The sequence below is a fragment of the Phyllostomus hastatus genome, unplaced genomic scaffold (genome assembly GCF_019186645.2).
Source record: "Phyllostomus hastatus isolate PE091 unplaced genomic scaffold, TTU_PhHast_1.1 phas_contig_86, whole genome shotgun sequence".
NCBI classification, from domain to species: domain Eukaryota; kingdom Metazoa; phylum Chordata; class Mammalia; order Chiroptera; family Phyllostomidae; genus Phyllostomus; species Phyllostomus hastatus.
In genome coordinates, this window is record NW_025333977.1 from 2,037,105 (window position 1) to 2,049,598 (window position 12,494).

Consider the following 12,494-nt stretch of genomic DNA (forward strand, 5'->3'; position numbering starts at 1 on the left):
CGTCACTCAGGAAGTGACAAGACTTCTTGGTACTGCACATCAGGGGCTGGGAGCAGAGACCAAGTATGCATTTCCTATATGTCACCGTAACCAAAATAAATTATTTCTGAGAACTAACAAAATGTTCTGAAAACAAAAAAAAAAAAAAACATGCAACCTACCAGCTTTGACTGAACGTCACTAATCGGTAAGTGACAAGATAAGAACCACACTTCTTTTCTACATTGTTTAGTAGACTGTAAACACCTGTCTTTAATTCCCAGGTTTGCCATCTATAGAACCTGGAACCTGGAACAAGTGACTTAATGAAAAGAAGTCTCTCTTTATCTGCGAATTGGGGTTAACTCCTACTCTCGTACAGTTAACATTGTTCTAGCTTCCGTTAGACGTATTTAGAAAAACGGAAGGATTAATTGAAGGTTGCGATGAAATTGCAAAGTAGAAACATAGCTTCCACCCTCCAAAGAGAAAGAGTATATTGTTAGGAGAGAATCTATGGAGGCTTCAGTGTGACGTTCCTATTAGGAAGTCATCTATCTGCTTCCATAGGGAGGAGGGAAGGGATGGATGGGAGATGACCTCCTGTTTGCCTGGGTGCTGCTGTGTTCTGTTGCATCACAAAACCAGAGCCAAGTGGTAACCTGGGCATGCTAGGAACGGATGGAGCTAGTACCTACATGTTCTCAACCCCTGAGAAACACTGATGAGCAGAGGGGGTTGAGAACAAGATTCTGTGCTGCCATTTCCTGAGTTGCTTTCTCAAGACTTCTGTATTCAACTTGACCTAAAATTGTTTTGCCTTCTCATACTAATTTTAATAACTACAAAAATCATTCCTCTGCTGGGACTATACCCTAAGAATCCTGAAATACCAATCCAAGAGAACCTATGCACCCCCATGTTCATAGCAATGTTATTTACAATAGCCAAGTGCTGGAAGTGCCCATCAGTAGGTGAGTGGATCAAAAAACTGCGGTACATTTACACAATGGAATACTGTGCAGCAGAAAGAAAGAAGGCGCTCCTACCCTTCACAACAGCATGAATGGAACTGGAGAGCATTATGCTAAGTGAAATAAGCCAGGGGGCAAAAGACAAATGCCATATGATCTCACCTATAAGTGGAACCTAATCAACAAAACAAACAAATGAGCAAACTAGAACCAGAGGCCTGGAAACGAGGAACAGACCGACAGGGACTAGAGAGGAGCGGGCAAGGGGTAAGGGAGAAAAGAAGGGAAAGGGCGCAGTGAAAGAACAAGTACAGTATAAACGATCCATGGACATGGATAGCGGAGTTAGGGATTAAGTAGGATGGGGGCGGATAGCAATGGGGGGAAATTGGGACAACTGGAATGGAACAACAATAAAAATAATAAAAATAAAGATTTAAAAAATCATTTCATTGCTCTTCTGAGAAAAGGAATATACCGTAGGCGAATTTTGCAGTGGACTTTAAAAGTCTAGCTCAGCTCCTAGGGTTAAAGATAAACAGAGATGCCCCCGCTGCTGTGGCTTGGTGAGTTGGCCATTGTCATGCAAACCAAAAGGCCGCCTGTTGGATTCCCTCGATTCCCTGTCAGGGCACATGCCTGGGCTGAGGCCCAGGTCCCCAGTTGGGGGCATGAAAGAGGCAACTGATTTATGTTTTTCTTGCACATCAATATTTCTCTCCTTGCCTTCCTATCTCTCTAAAAATAAATAAAATACTTTGTTTTTCAGAGAAACATAAACACGGGTTTGATGCTGAGGAAGTGTCCCTGAATGCTTGGTTCTTGTTTCGTTTGGGAGGGGGTGTGTTTTGAGTGTGAGGGGGCTATTTACTTTGCTTTGCTTTCAGAATCTTTTCTCGCAATAGTGAGGCTACGTGTGAAATGCTGGAGGCCAACACGGCCGATTAAACTCAACGAAGACCACCTCAAGCAGAAAGAGGCTTAACTCCCCTCGGTGTGTTTTTTCAATCAGCACACAGAGATTTTGTACATTCTATTCATATGCTCAAGATTTCTTGAAATCCGAGGTGTAGAACTGTGAAAATAATGGCCCTGAACCTATTTTTGAAAACAGGAGAGAATTGCTTTTTCGTGGTTGGTGATTAACGCCCCCAGTCACGGGGGTGGAAACCACTGGGGTGCAATTTAATGCTTCAGGAGAGGGCTTTCCTAATCATTCCCTCGTGACCCGGAGAGGTGAGGGTGCTCCCCATCGAGTGAGTCATTTTCTCCCTCCTCCTTGGAAGGATTTCACCCCCGGCTTCTCAAGGCTCTTGACAGATCATTGCTTCCCATTAGGAAACGGTTTAAGGCACAAGTGTCTTCTGATAAGATGCCAGATTTCTAGATCAAGCATAAAAACCACCGAGGGAGGACCATCGAGCTCAGCAGCCCTGTTTCAAAGTGCCTCCCACGTGAGCCGTGGGATGAAAAGCTGCGCATGCAGATGTGACGGGCATTGAGTCAGTGAGGTGTGTGTGCTTGATCCTAAGTCCAGCGACGGCGAACTTACGGAATTGACTAAAAGAGCAAAGTGGGAAAGGCAATACGTCTGAGAAGCGGGGAAACTAATTTTTAAAAAATCTGTCATAAGTAAAGGCCATAAAATTTCCTTCAAAATTGCATACTTGAACCTCATATCAAAACCCACGCCATAGGAAGGGTCTTATGAAATAAGTTGTGAAATAAGGGAAATTTAGCAGAAGAAGTGTTATTAGTAGTCTCAGAAGATTTTATGATTTGGAAATGATAGAAATTATACACGTAGAGGATAAAAACATGTTTTTAAATTCAGTTACTATCAATAGCTTTATGATGAGCTACTAAATTCTTAATGCTTATTTTTCTAATATTAACAATCCTTTCAAATGTAAGTATTGTGAAAATAGGAAGTTACTTTAAGAAATATATTTCTATATGGATACCAGGTATATGAAATTAATGAATTGAATCTTCCTGTCAACACCAGTGTGAATGCGTCACAGGGTCTGTTAAATATTTGGGGAGAAATATTGGGCCAGGAACTGTACCAGCAGCCAAAGACAGGTTCGACTTTAATTCTAAAATGGGAACGTGGTTCATAATCCAAAATGTAAATCTCCAGGTTAAGTCTGTTTGCCGGTTAAGTCTAATCCATTCCAGTAATGCCTATTCTTAATTCCTCGAGAAATTTCTTCTTTAAAATGAATTTCTCAAATGCAGTATGATTGTGAATTTAGTGCAGTCTGAAAAATATCCAGTCAGATGCAAATACATACTTTGTAATTATGAATAAACACTCTTTCGGAAACACTAGTGACAATAAATGGGATTGGATACAATTAGACCCTGGGGTGGTTCTTCCCCTTTTATTTCTGGTGGGGGGTTTTTTTCTTGTTTATTTATACATATATATATTTTTTTGGCATAAGTTTTATAATGATTAGACATTCCATGCCAATAAAACCAGATTTTAATGTTAATACATAAAATACTGAAGTTGTGAAATAAGGGAAATTTAGCAGAAGAAGTGTTATTACTAGTCTCAGAAGATTTTATGATTTGAGAATGATTGAAATTATACACCTAGAGGATAAAAACATGTTTTTAAATTCAGTTACTATCAATAGCTTTATGATGAGCTACTAAATTCTTAATGCTTATTTTTCTAACATTAACAATCCTTTCAAATGTAAGTATTGTGAAAATAGTAAGTTACTTTAAGAAATATATTTCTATATGGATACCAGGTATATTTTCCCTATCATTTCTACGTGAGTGTTCTTGTGTTTTTAATTAAAATTTTAAGAAATTTCTTTGTCCTGGGAAAATGAATGAAATAAAACTCCCTAAGCAAATGAGATTCTCTGCTATTCTGTGATACATGATTCAGTTCTAGAGATAACTAGTTTTAAACCTTGAGAATCTGTATTATGGCTTAAAGTTGTAAAGACAATTGTTTCTCTTTTTTTAATGAAATGTGCATGAATCAGATACCAAAGGTAGGACTGTGTGTGTGTGTGTGTGTGTGTGTGTGTGTGTGTGTGTGTTTTATCCAGAGAAAATGAAAATTAAAAAGTGTACGGAAATGTTACCTATTTTTCTTAACTAAGAATATTTTTTTTTTTTCTGAGGTGTAGGCCTAACCACCGTTTTGTCTGGTATGATTTCTGCCTACTCCAACATAAGAGCTAATCTGATTTTTGCATTTTTCATCTCTAAGCATAATTCTTAGAAATGTGTTTGCCTGATTAAATCAGCCGGGCAGAACCCTGTAATTCATTTATTGAGGGACACGGTGATGTCTTTCTGAATCATCTCATGTCCTGAGGCGCAGGCATTAGGAAGAAAAGGTTTGTGTTTACATAGAGGCACACACAGTGTGTATCTGAGCTCACATAAACAAGGATGAGGTCATTGCTTCCTCTTAGGGCCCATTGTTTCTGCAGGAGCTTTGTTCCCTAGTGGAAGAGCAGCAGCCAGTGCTGGGGCCTGGGGAGTCAGGATTGCCCAGTGTGAGCTAGTGTTCATTGTCATTTCGGGAGGGATTTTGAGTGGGGACATTTGGAATACGTTTCTGAAGCATATAAGAAATGCCGGTATTAAATGAGATAAGCTATTTTAAACAAGTGAGCATACTCACCATTTAATTATCCATCTTCGGAAAAGATAAAGATGGATTTAGAACTGGAATCTGTGAATGTCACCTAAGCCTAACTTTGAGCTAATGCCTTTAATCATTTTCCAGTAATCCTACACGGATTGACCGAGGACCTTCCTCGGTCCTTGGTTAACCGAGTTAAAACCGGTTAAAATAGGTAACATTTTCCTATCTTGCCATTTCCCCTCCCTACAGTCTCCCTACAATTAGCCAAAGCGTGGTGGCAGTGGCAGAAACCGAGGGCAGTATCTGAGAGATTGAACAAGCGAAGGGGTTTTCAGGACGATTGAGAGAAGATATTAACATGTCTCAGAGTATTATCTGAGCGTCTGAGAACTGGAAGTCCAGGCAAGAACTCTTAGAACATACTCTGTTTCTAGCCATTCAGTTAGGTATTTCTGTTTTCAACTCTGTAAGTTAGTTCCTTTGTGGAGCTTTCTTTAGCTTGGCCCCTCGGAGAGCTTCCTTGAAAGGCAGGATCACTAGTGATGAGGAGACTGGGCTCTGGAGCCTGCGAGTTGGGCTACCTGTTCTTGTTTCACCACTACCAACCAGCTCTGCGGCTGAGTATGTAACCAGTGTCTAGCCCTCGGTGCCTTGTTGACTGCCTCTGTGAAGCAGCAAGAGCCCCTGCACCTGTCCTAGGGTTGACGGGAAGATTTGATGAGTCACTGTGCCTAAAGCGCTTCAAACACAGTCTCATTCCCATTAGCAGTCAGTAGGTTTTAACTGTTAACTGTTTAGCAAAGAGAAAAGCTTGAGGGGGGGGGCGGCGGTGTGGGAACAAGTGGTGAGTAGAAGAAATAAGTGTGTATTCAGTACCTGCTGTGGACTAAGCACTATGCTTGATAACTAACACAGACCATTTTTAATATGCACACTATAGGAGAGATACTGCTGTCTTAATTGCACAGATGAGCACATTGAAGCTTACCTAATTCTGAGACTCATTCATTTTAAAGTTGATGTTTACGTTAATAATGAGCTTATGGGCATGGGTATTGTTTGTGATGGTTGTAAGAGAAATTGCAACCCCAGTTTCTAATTTGAGCTTTAGCTTAATGCAGTCATGCCCAAGGCCATCGGAGCCATTATATCCTGCTAGCACACTCCTCTTGGTGGTGGCAGTCCCTTCAGGGCAAAATACCTCATTGGCATTTTGAAAGTGTTGATAGGTGACTGACTATTTGCTCCCCATCCTCCCCCCTCAAAAAATAGAAAAAGAAGAGAAAGTTATGATGTAAAGTAATCTTTACGTTTCATTAAAGTATTTTTTACATGATTTCTTTTTTAAAAATTCTTCAAACAATAAAGCCCTTTCAAGGAAAACAAATGAAGCAGAGCAACGGAGAGGGCGTGGAGACAGCTGCGTAAATGAGGGGCAGGGGCATCATGAATAAACACAATTAGTTGCAACCCTTTTTGTCTCCAGCTCTGAAAGTATAATTGCAATAGTACTAGAGGGAGTTTTTAGGCCTCGGTTTCAATAACAAGCAAGCATCGAGGGTATGTAATATCCTGATTGCACAGACATGCATATAAAATATCCCTCACATTCAGCAAATAGTCAGCCCTTAACTACTGACCTTTTACAAATTACCTTTTTCAAATTAGTGCATGCAAATGTATCATCTTTTAAGTACATATCTACATACTTTCTCAATTGTCACCTCTTACTTCTTTTAAAATTGAAAAGACCATTCTCTGGCTTTCTGTCATTTCAACCATACATTACAGTGCAAGTGAGAATGACATGTGGCCAAACGCCATGTGGCAAGCTTTGATGTCTGCCACTGTTGAGGTTATGGAGAAGAATAAAAGAAATAAGTAAGGCAGAGTGCGGGCTTCGAACCAAAGTGTCACAGGTTCGATTCCCAGTCAGGGTACATGCCTGGGTTGCAGGCTATGACCCCCAGCAACTGCACATTGATGTTTCTCTCTCTCTCTCTCTCTCTTTCTCCCTCCCTTCCCTCTCTAAAAATAAATAAATAAAATCTTAAAAAAAAAGAAATAAGGCAGAGGAGCACAGGTTTATTTTCTTATGATTGTATTTATTTATTTGTTTTCTTAAGCATAGGAGTGTGGCCTGGAGAGGACGTTAAGCCAGCTACTCAGCACAGAGCATCCTCTCTGAGCCACCCATCCGTATCATGTGATTCCTGATAAAGAAAAACTAAACCTGGTTCTCAAAGATCTCATGGTTGAAGAGGGCAGTCAGAAACATAAGTAATTTAATAGATTTTGTTAAGTGCAAAATCTGTTCTATGGCCTTTCATGGGATCTGCGTGGCCTCTCATGGGAGCCCAGAGCAAGACCACTTATACCTGGGATGTCAGAGAGGTGACCCCTAGTTAAACCAGCAGAAAAGAAATGGGGAGTCACATCCCATAAGCTCTTGCAACTCCTACCTCCAGCGCTGTCCCCATGTCTGGGAATAAATTCTGTACCTTCCAACAGACTTTCAAGGTGCCCAGGACTCATTACTTAATACTTACTGAGTTTATCCAACTGGCCAAAATTCTATTCTTGATACAAACTTCCATTGGGTTTTTTTTTTGGTAGTTGTTTTAATGAAGAAAAAATATGTATCTTTGGAAATCATTATAAAATCACATAGTCAATGGAATCACTGAAGACAAAAGAGGTCTTGTCCTTTGTTTTAATGAGAATGAATGTTGTCAAGTAAGGTTGGAATTAAAATGGAAACAACTGGAAAAATATAGAAGCACTTAAGAAGAAATTGAATTGTTGCCGAAAGCATTAGAATCCAATAGCATAGGAAGAATTTAATTAAATTTCAAAGTAAAGTAACTACAGTTTCACGTTGGAAAATTTAATGTCTCTTAGAGCTTATCAATTATTTCTTGGCCTACAAATTAGCAGTGGTTAAGTTGCCTTTTATTTTCCTCGTTTTGATTATTATACTGTTACATGCTGCTTACAGTGGGATCATTCGTGCACCATTACTGCCGAGATAACCATTAAGACTGTGCGCTAGTCCTATGGCTGCATGGGCCTCTGTGTATTTGGGTGAGAAGAGGGAAGGACCGGACTTAAATCCAGCACATCCACAGTCAACTCCCCTCCTACAGCAGAAGGCTGCTATGTGAAAAGAAAGTGTTGATTCAGGAGGACAGTCATCATATACACCAAATATTAAATGACCTTTTAGAAATGCAAAGTGACCCATGGACTAAGCAGTTGCCCTTTAACAAAGAAATGGGATTAATGTTCAGAATAGGGAATTGCAAAGAGAGGGCTCACAACGCTTTCACACCGGAGGATCAATGAGTGGGACCTCTGACCCAGAGCCACCAGAAGAAGCAGTATTTTTGCACAAAGTTGACTCTTTTTTTTTTCTCATTTTTCCTCAACAGCCTCGTCATGTGTTCAATATGCTGAAGAAGTATGTCCGTGCCGAACAGAAAGACAGACAGCACACCCTGAAGCACTTCGAACACGTGCGCATGGTGGACCCAAAGAAAGCTGCTCAGATCCGGTCCCAGGTCAGCACAAAGGGTGGGATCGCCTGCAGCCTTGGTGATACAGTGTTCTTGGCCTCTGAGTCAGAGCGTTCCTTATTCCCAGAGTAGCTATGTGTTGCGCGTGGGTCACCGGCTAGCAGTGACCACGGAACGCTGTGGATGGCTCGACAATAAACACGCGAGAAAAAAACAACACATGCACAGAGACAAACTAGTTTCTGTGGGGAAGTAGGGACAGAAATGGCCACCCCTCCTAGTGGGGAGCGCGCCGATCCACCGTCCATACCTGCTTTTATTAGGCTCATCCTGCATAATAATTCAGGTAAAGTACAGCACTCATTAGGGGAAGTAAGGAACTATAGAAAACAAAGAACTCTGCCCGTCTATTGAGTTGGGGGGTCAAAGAGCTGTAAGGCTGAGGAACAAACTAGCTTCCTCCTAAGACCCTTCTCATTCAACTGAGAGCGTTCTAAACAAAGAAGGTTTCACAGTAATTTACATGTTCTTTCTTAGGCCTGATCACCCCGGGAAATCCGCACTTCTCAGTACCGAGCTGCACCACCCTGTCATTGTTTCAGGCTTAGGTGGAGCAAGGGAACTAAGGCAATCAAGAGATAAGGAGATTTTCTCCCAGACGATGAGAACTCAGGCTATGTCAAAGCCGAGGAGCGAGGGTCCATCACCCCCCTTTTGCTGCAGCCCCCCAAGTCCTTCTTTTTGGGGGGCCTCCCAAAGTGATCGTGCCTGGCTTGGGTTGTTCTCCCCGTGGGGAATCTTACCCGTCTTTGGCTAACCGACCAAGCTTTTTGGGGTTCAGCAGCAGAAGCAGCATTCCTGCCAGGGAGATAAGCTTTTGTCTCCTTGCCGGCTCACGGTTCCAAGGGCGTTCCCTTAGCCTTAGCTAGGCGGGGGTTTCAGCTTCTGATACCAGTCAGGGCGGTTCCCAACAGCTATGGGTGTTAGGCAGCTACCCTTTAATACCTGGTAAATTCTAAAGGCTTGACTTAGAGCAACATGGGGTTTGGCAGTTTCTGAATTATTAATAAGGAACATAAAAAAATCTTCAGTGTCTACTGCTACTGATTCTCAAAGGAGCCATTTAAATCTCTGATGACTAAAATGACAAAAACAAAAAGTGTATAAAGCAAAACCTCTCAAATTGGTTCAACTAAATTGTGGTAGGCAGTCAGACACTCACAATGCTTGGGAGTAATGTGAGCCTGTCATAAATATGTTTTATGCTTCTCCATTCCCAAAGGTCGACAACTGGCATCTACCGCTGGAAATCTGAAACTGTACATTTCTTTCCACTGAAGAATTTAAAATACATCTATACTTCGTTTCATGAAATATCCAGTCAAATTAAAACGTATTCTCACCTATTTACAAATTTGCAAAGGAATGTAATTAGGACATCAGAGGTTATTTAGGGACCTCAGTATTAAGAACTAGAGTTGGATGCAATGATCTTTCTAACTGGCTCTGCATTTTATGGTTGCAAGCATACAATACAAGGGGAAGTGAAGAGCAGCTCTAAAGTGAGGGAACAAACAGTGATAGAAGAAGGAGAATAAGGAAGCCCTTTCAGGTTAAAAGTTTCAGCAGTGTTTTCCCAGTTTCATTTTGAAGTTTGTTATCTGTCTGTGATGCTTGGTAAGGAAAAGCAGGTCCTTACTCCAGAGATGGTTTACCTGGACCTGTCCCCTTTGGTGCAGGTGATGACACACCTCCGTGTGATTTACGAGCGCATGAACCAGTCTCTCTCCCTGCTCTACAATGTCCCTGCGGTGGCTGAGGAGATTCAGGATGAAGTTGGTAAGTAAGCCGTTCTTTCAGTGCCATGCATAGCCACATGTTTTGCTCCTGTAGCAGCCAATCCGAGAACAAGTCCATCTGTGTCAGCGATCACCAGTGTCCTTGTGTGTGGAAGGGGAAAGAGCAAATTCCTTTGAAATAAAACTGGGGAATGGAGCTCTCTCACCTACCTGAGCAATTGCATCAGGTCTTAACTATTCATTCTTACAAAAGTGGGGGAAGACGACTTATGGTATGTTTGTGCAATGATGAGCCATTTGTTGGCTTTTACTTGTCAACAGTTTTCTTCTAACTTTGTCAGTCTTGTAAATATCACCTTAGGGTGCTTTGATACTTTACAGTGTAATGAAGACAACCATCTTTTCATCTTTTAATGCTTTATTGTCATAAGCTTTGAGAGGCGTTATATCCCCACTTCATAGATGAAGGAGCTCAAACTTACAATTTAAGAAACTTTCTTGACTATGTCACACACATCCTAAGTAGCACAGCAAAAGCACAAAACCGCAACTTCTGACCTTGAGGTTATTGTTATGTTCAGTAACTCACATCTTTCTTGGAACCCCTCCCTCGCCCCCCTGCCCACGATAGCCATGATGATCGTCTGAACCACATGGTTGTTTAAACATAATTAAATGATTTGCCCACTGTCTTCTATGAAGCTTTTATTTTGAAGTAATTGTACACTCATAAGAAGTTGGAAACATAATACAAAGTCCATTGTGCCCTTCACCCACATTCCTCAATAGTAACATCTTTCAAAACTATGATACATTTTCAAAACCAGGAAATTGACATGTGTGCCCAGTATCTTTTATGACCCTAGTTGTCCTAATGACATCTTTAATATTTCATATAAGTTCTCCCATCTCTGGTTTTCCTGGAGAAGGGAGTAAAGTATCACATAATTCTTCACAAAACCCCCAAGTGCCCATATCTATTTAACTTTACCTCACAAAAGTACATAGATGGCAATTACTCTAGTGAATCTTTCAACATAAAAGAAATGTATGTAGCCCTGGAGAGACGATGCATAAACTCTCAGCAAATAAGCAATATGTATGTGTGATGTGTCTCTCTCTCCGTAGGGACAGCATATCTGAAATCCAAACAGCCAGAGTGTTGTGGATGGGTAGACTCATAAGCAGGTCCAAAACACCTCTTGGCTTGTGTTTTCCATTTAGTGCCAAAGCTGTTCTGCCCTTTCTTTTCTAACATATTGCCTTGTAAATGTTGTTTGTATTATTATCAGTCACGTGTTTCACAGGTATCAGAGGATGATGGTCTGATGAGTACTGTGTATTGACAAAACTAATCAAGTCTACCTCGGGTTACATGCACTGAAAAGAAACTGGATCATCCAAGCTTTGGTTCAGAAGGGGAGCTCGGTGCTGAGCCAGCTCTTAGGAGGGTAGTCAGGAGAGCTTTCCGTCTACACCGTGGATTGGAGGCAGGATTTCCAATCAATTTTCAACTCAATATATTAAGTTTCTGTAAGAACGAAATATTCTTGTTACAAGTATTTGTAGGATAGAAATGTGTAAGGATTCTTTAAAATACTGTAGTTTAAATACGTACAAGAAAATCTTTCAACAAGTTGTGAAGGGACAAAAATCAAAGACATCGTCACATTCTTACAAACTGAAGCTCACATCTTCTAGATGAATGTATCTTTTTGCCTTATACCTCTCTTAACAAGCTTCTTTCATGGATATGTGACTTAATCGAGGTGTTGCCAGTAATCCCAAACTGTAGAGGCATCATAAGCCTCTGCGAAGGACTAGACAGTCGGTGACCACTAGTTATTCACTCTCACCCAGTAATTGTGGTTGACTCCTTCTCCTTAAATTACCAGGACTTTGTATTCAGCAAGAGAGTACTAAAACAGTGGCCGCTAATGAGTCATCCATCCGCAGAACAGATGGTGATTCTGATATCTGGAGTGTTACAGAATGCCTAAGAATAGGGCCACACAGTAAGCTTCAAATCTCAGTGATGGGAGGATCTTTAGAACCATTGGAATCACTCAGATTGTTGGAATCATGGAGTTTTCTTTTAAAAAGAGAAACGCTCAACTAGTAAGTTGGATTAGCAGCACGTTATTTTTAATGTTTTTGTCTTTGTCGATATACTAGACACCGAATCCTGAAAGATAACCTTTTAAAAAAAATCTTTCTGGCCTCCATTTTTAAATGGCTGTTTCCAAAAGAGAGAGAGGCTTGCAATAATGAACTTCCATCAAATAGACGTGTGCACCATTTGCACTCCTAACAAAGTGAAAGGAGAGACAGCTCCCTGGGGAGAGTGGCTTTTGTGGACTGTGATGTTAGTTGTCTTCTGCGGTGGTTCTTCATCTGAAAGAACATTTAAAAATAACTCACTTTCAAAGTAGGAATATCCATAAAATAAGATTGGCGTGAGTGCTGATTGTTTAAGCTGAGGGCATTTGGAAATTCTTTGTAGTATTCTTTTTACTTTTATGTTTGAAATTTTGCGTGACAGGTGTTTTTTAGCTTACTTTCTGAATAGGATCTTCACAGGTTTCTTCTAATTTATATCTTG

At 40.8% G+C, this 12,494-nt stretch overlaps 1 protein-coding gene across 6 annotated transcripts in view; it reads left to right on the top strand.

The window, feature by feature from the left end:
* The window catches only part of LOC123826747 (amyloid beta precursor protein), a 244,818-nt gene that overhangs the window by 176,540 nt on the left and 55,784 nt on the right, over nt 1-12,494 (top strand). For all 6 annotated transcript variants that reach the window (XM_045850790.1, XM_045850792.1, XM_045850793.1 and 3 more), the window contains 2 exons: nt 8,010-8,138; nt 9,833-9,932. In XM_045850790.1, coding sequence (XP_045706746.1) covers nt 8,010-8,138; nt 9,833-9,932 — 229 coding nt within the window. The remainder of the gene's footprint in view (nt 1-8,009; nt 8,139-9,832; nt 9,933-12,494) is intronic.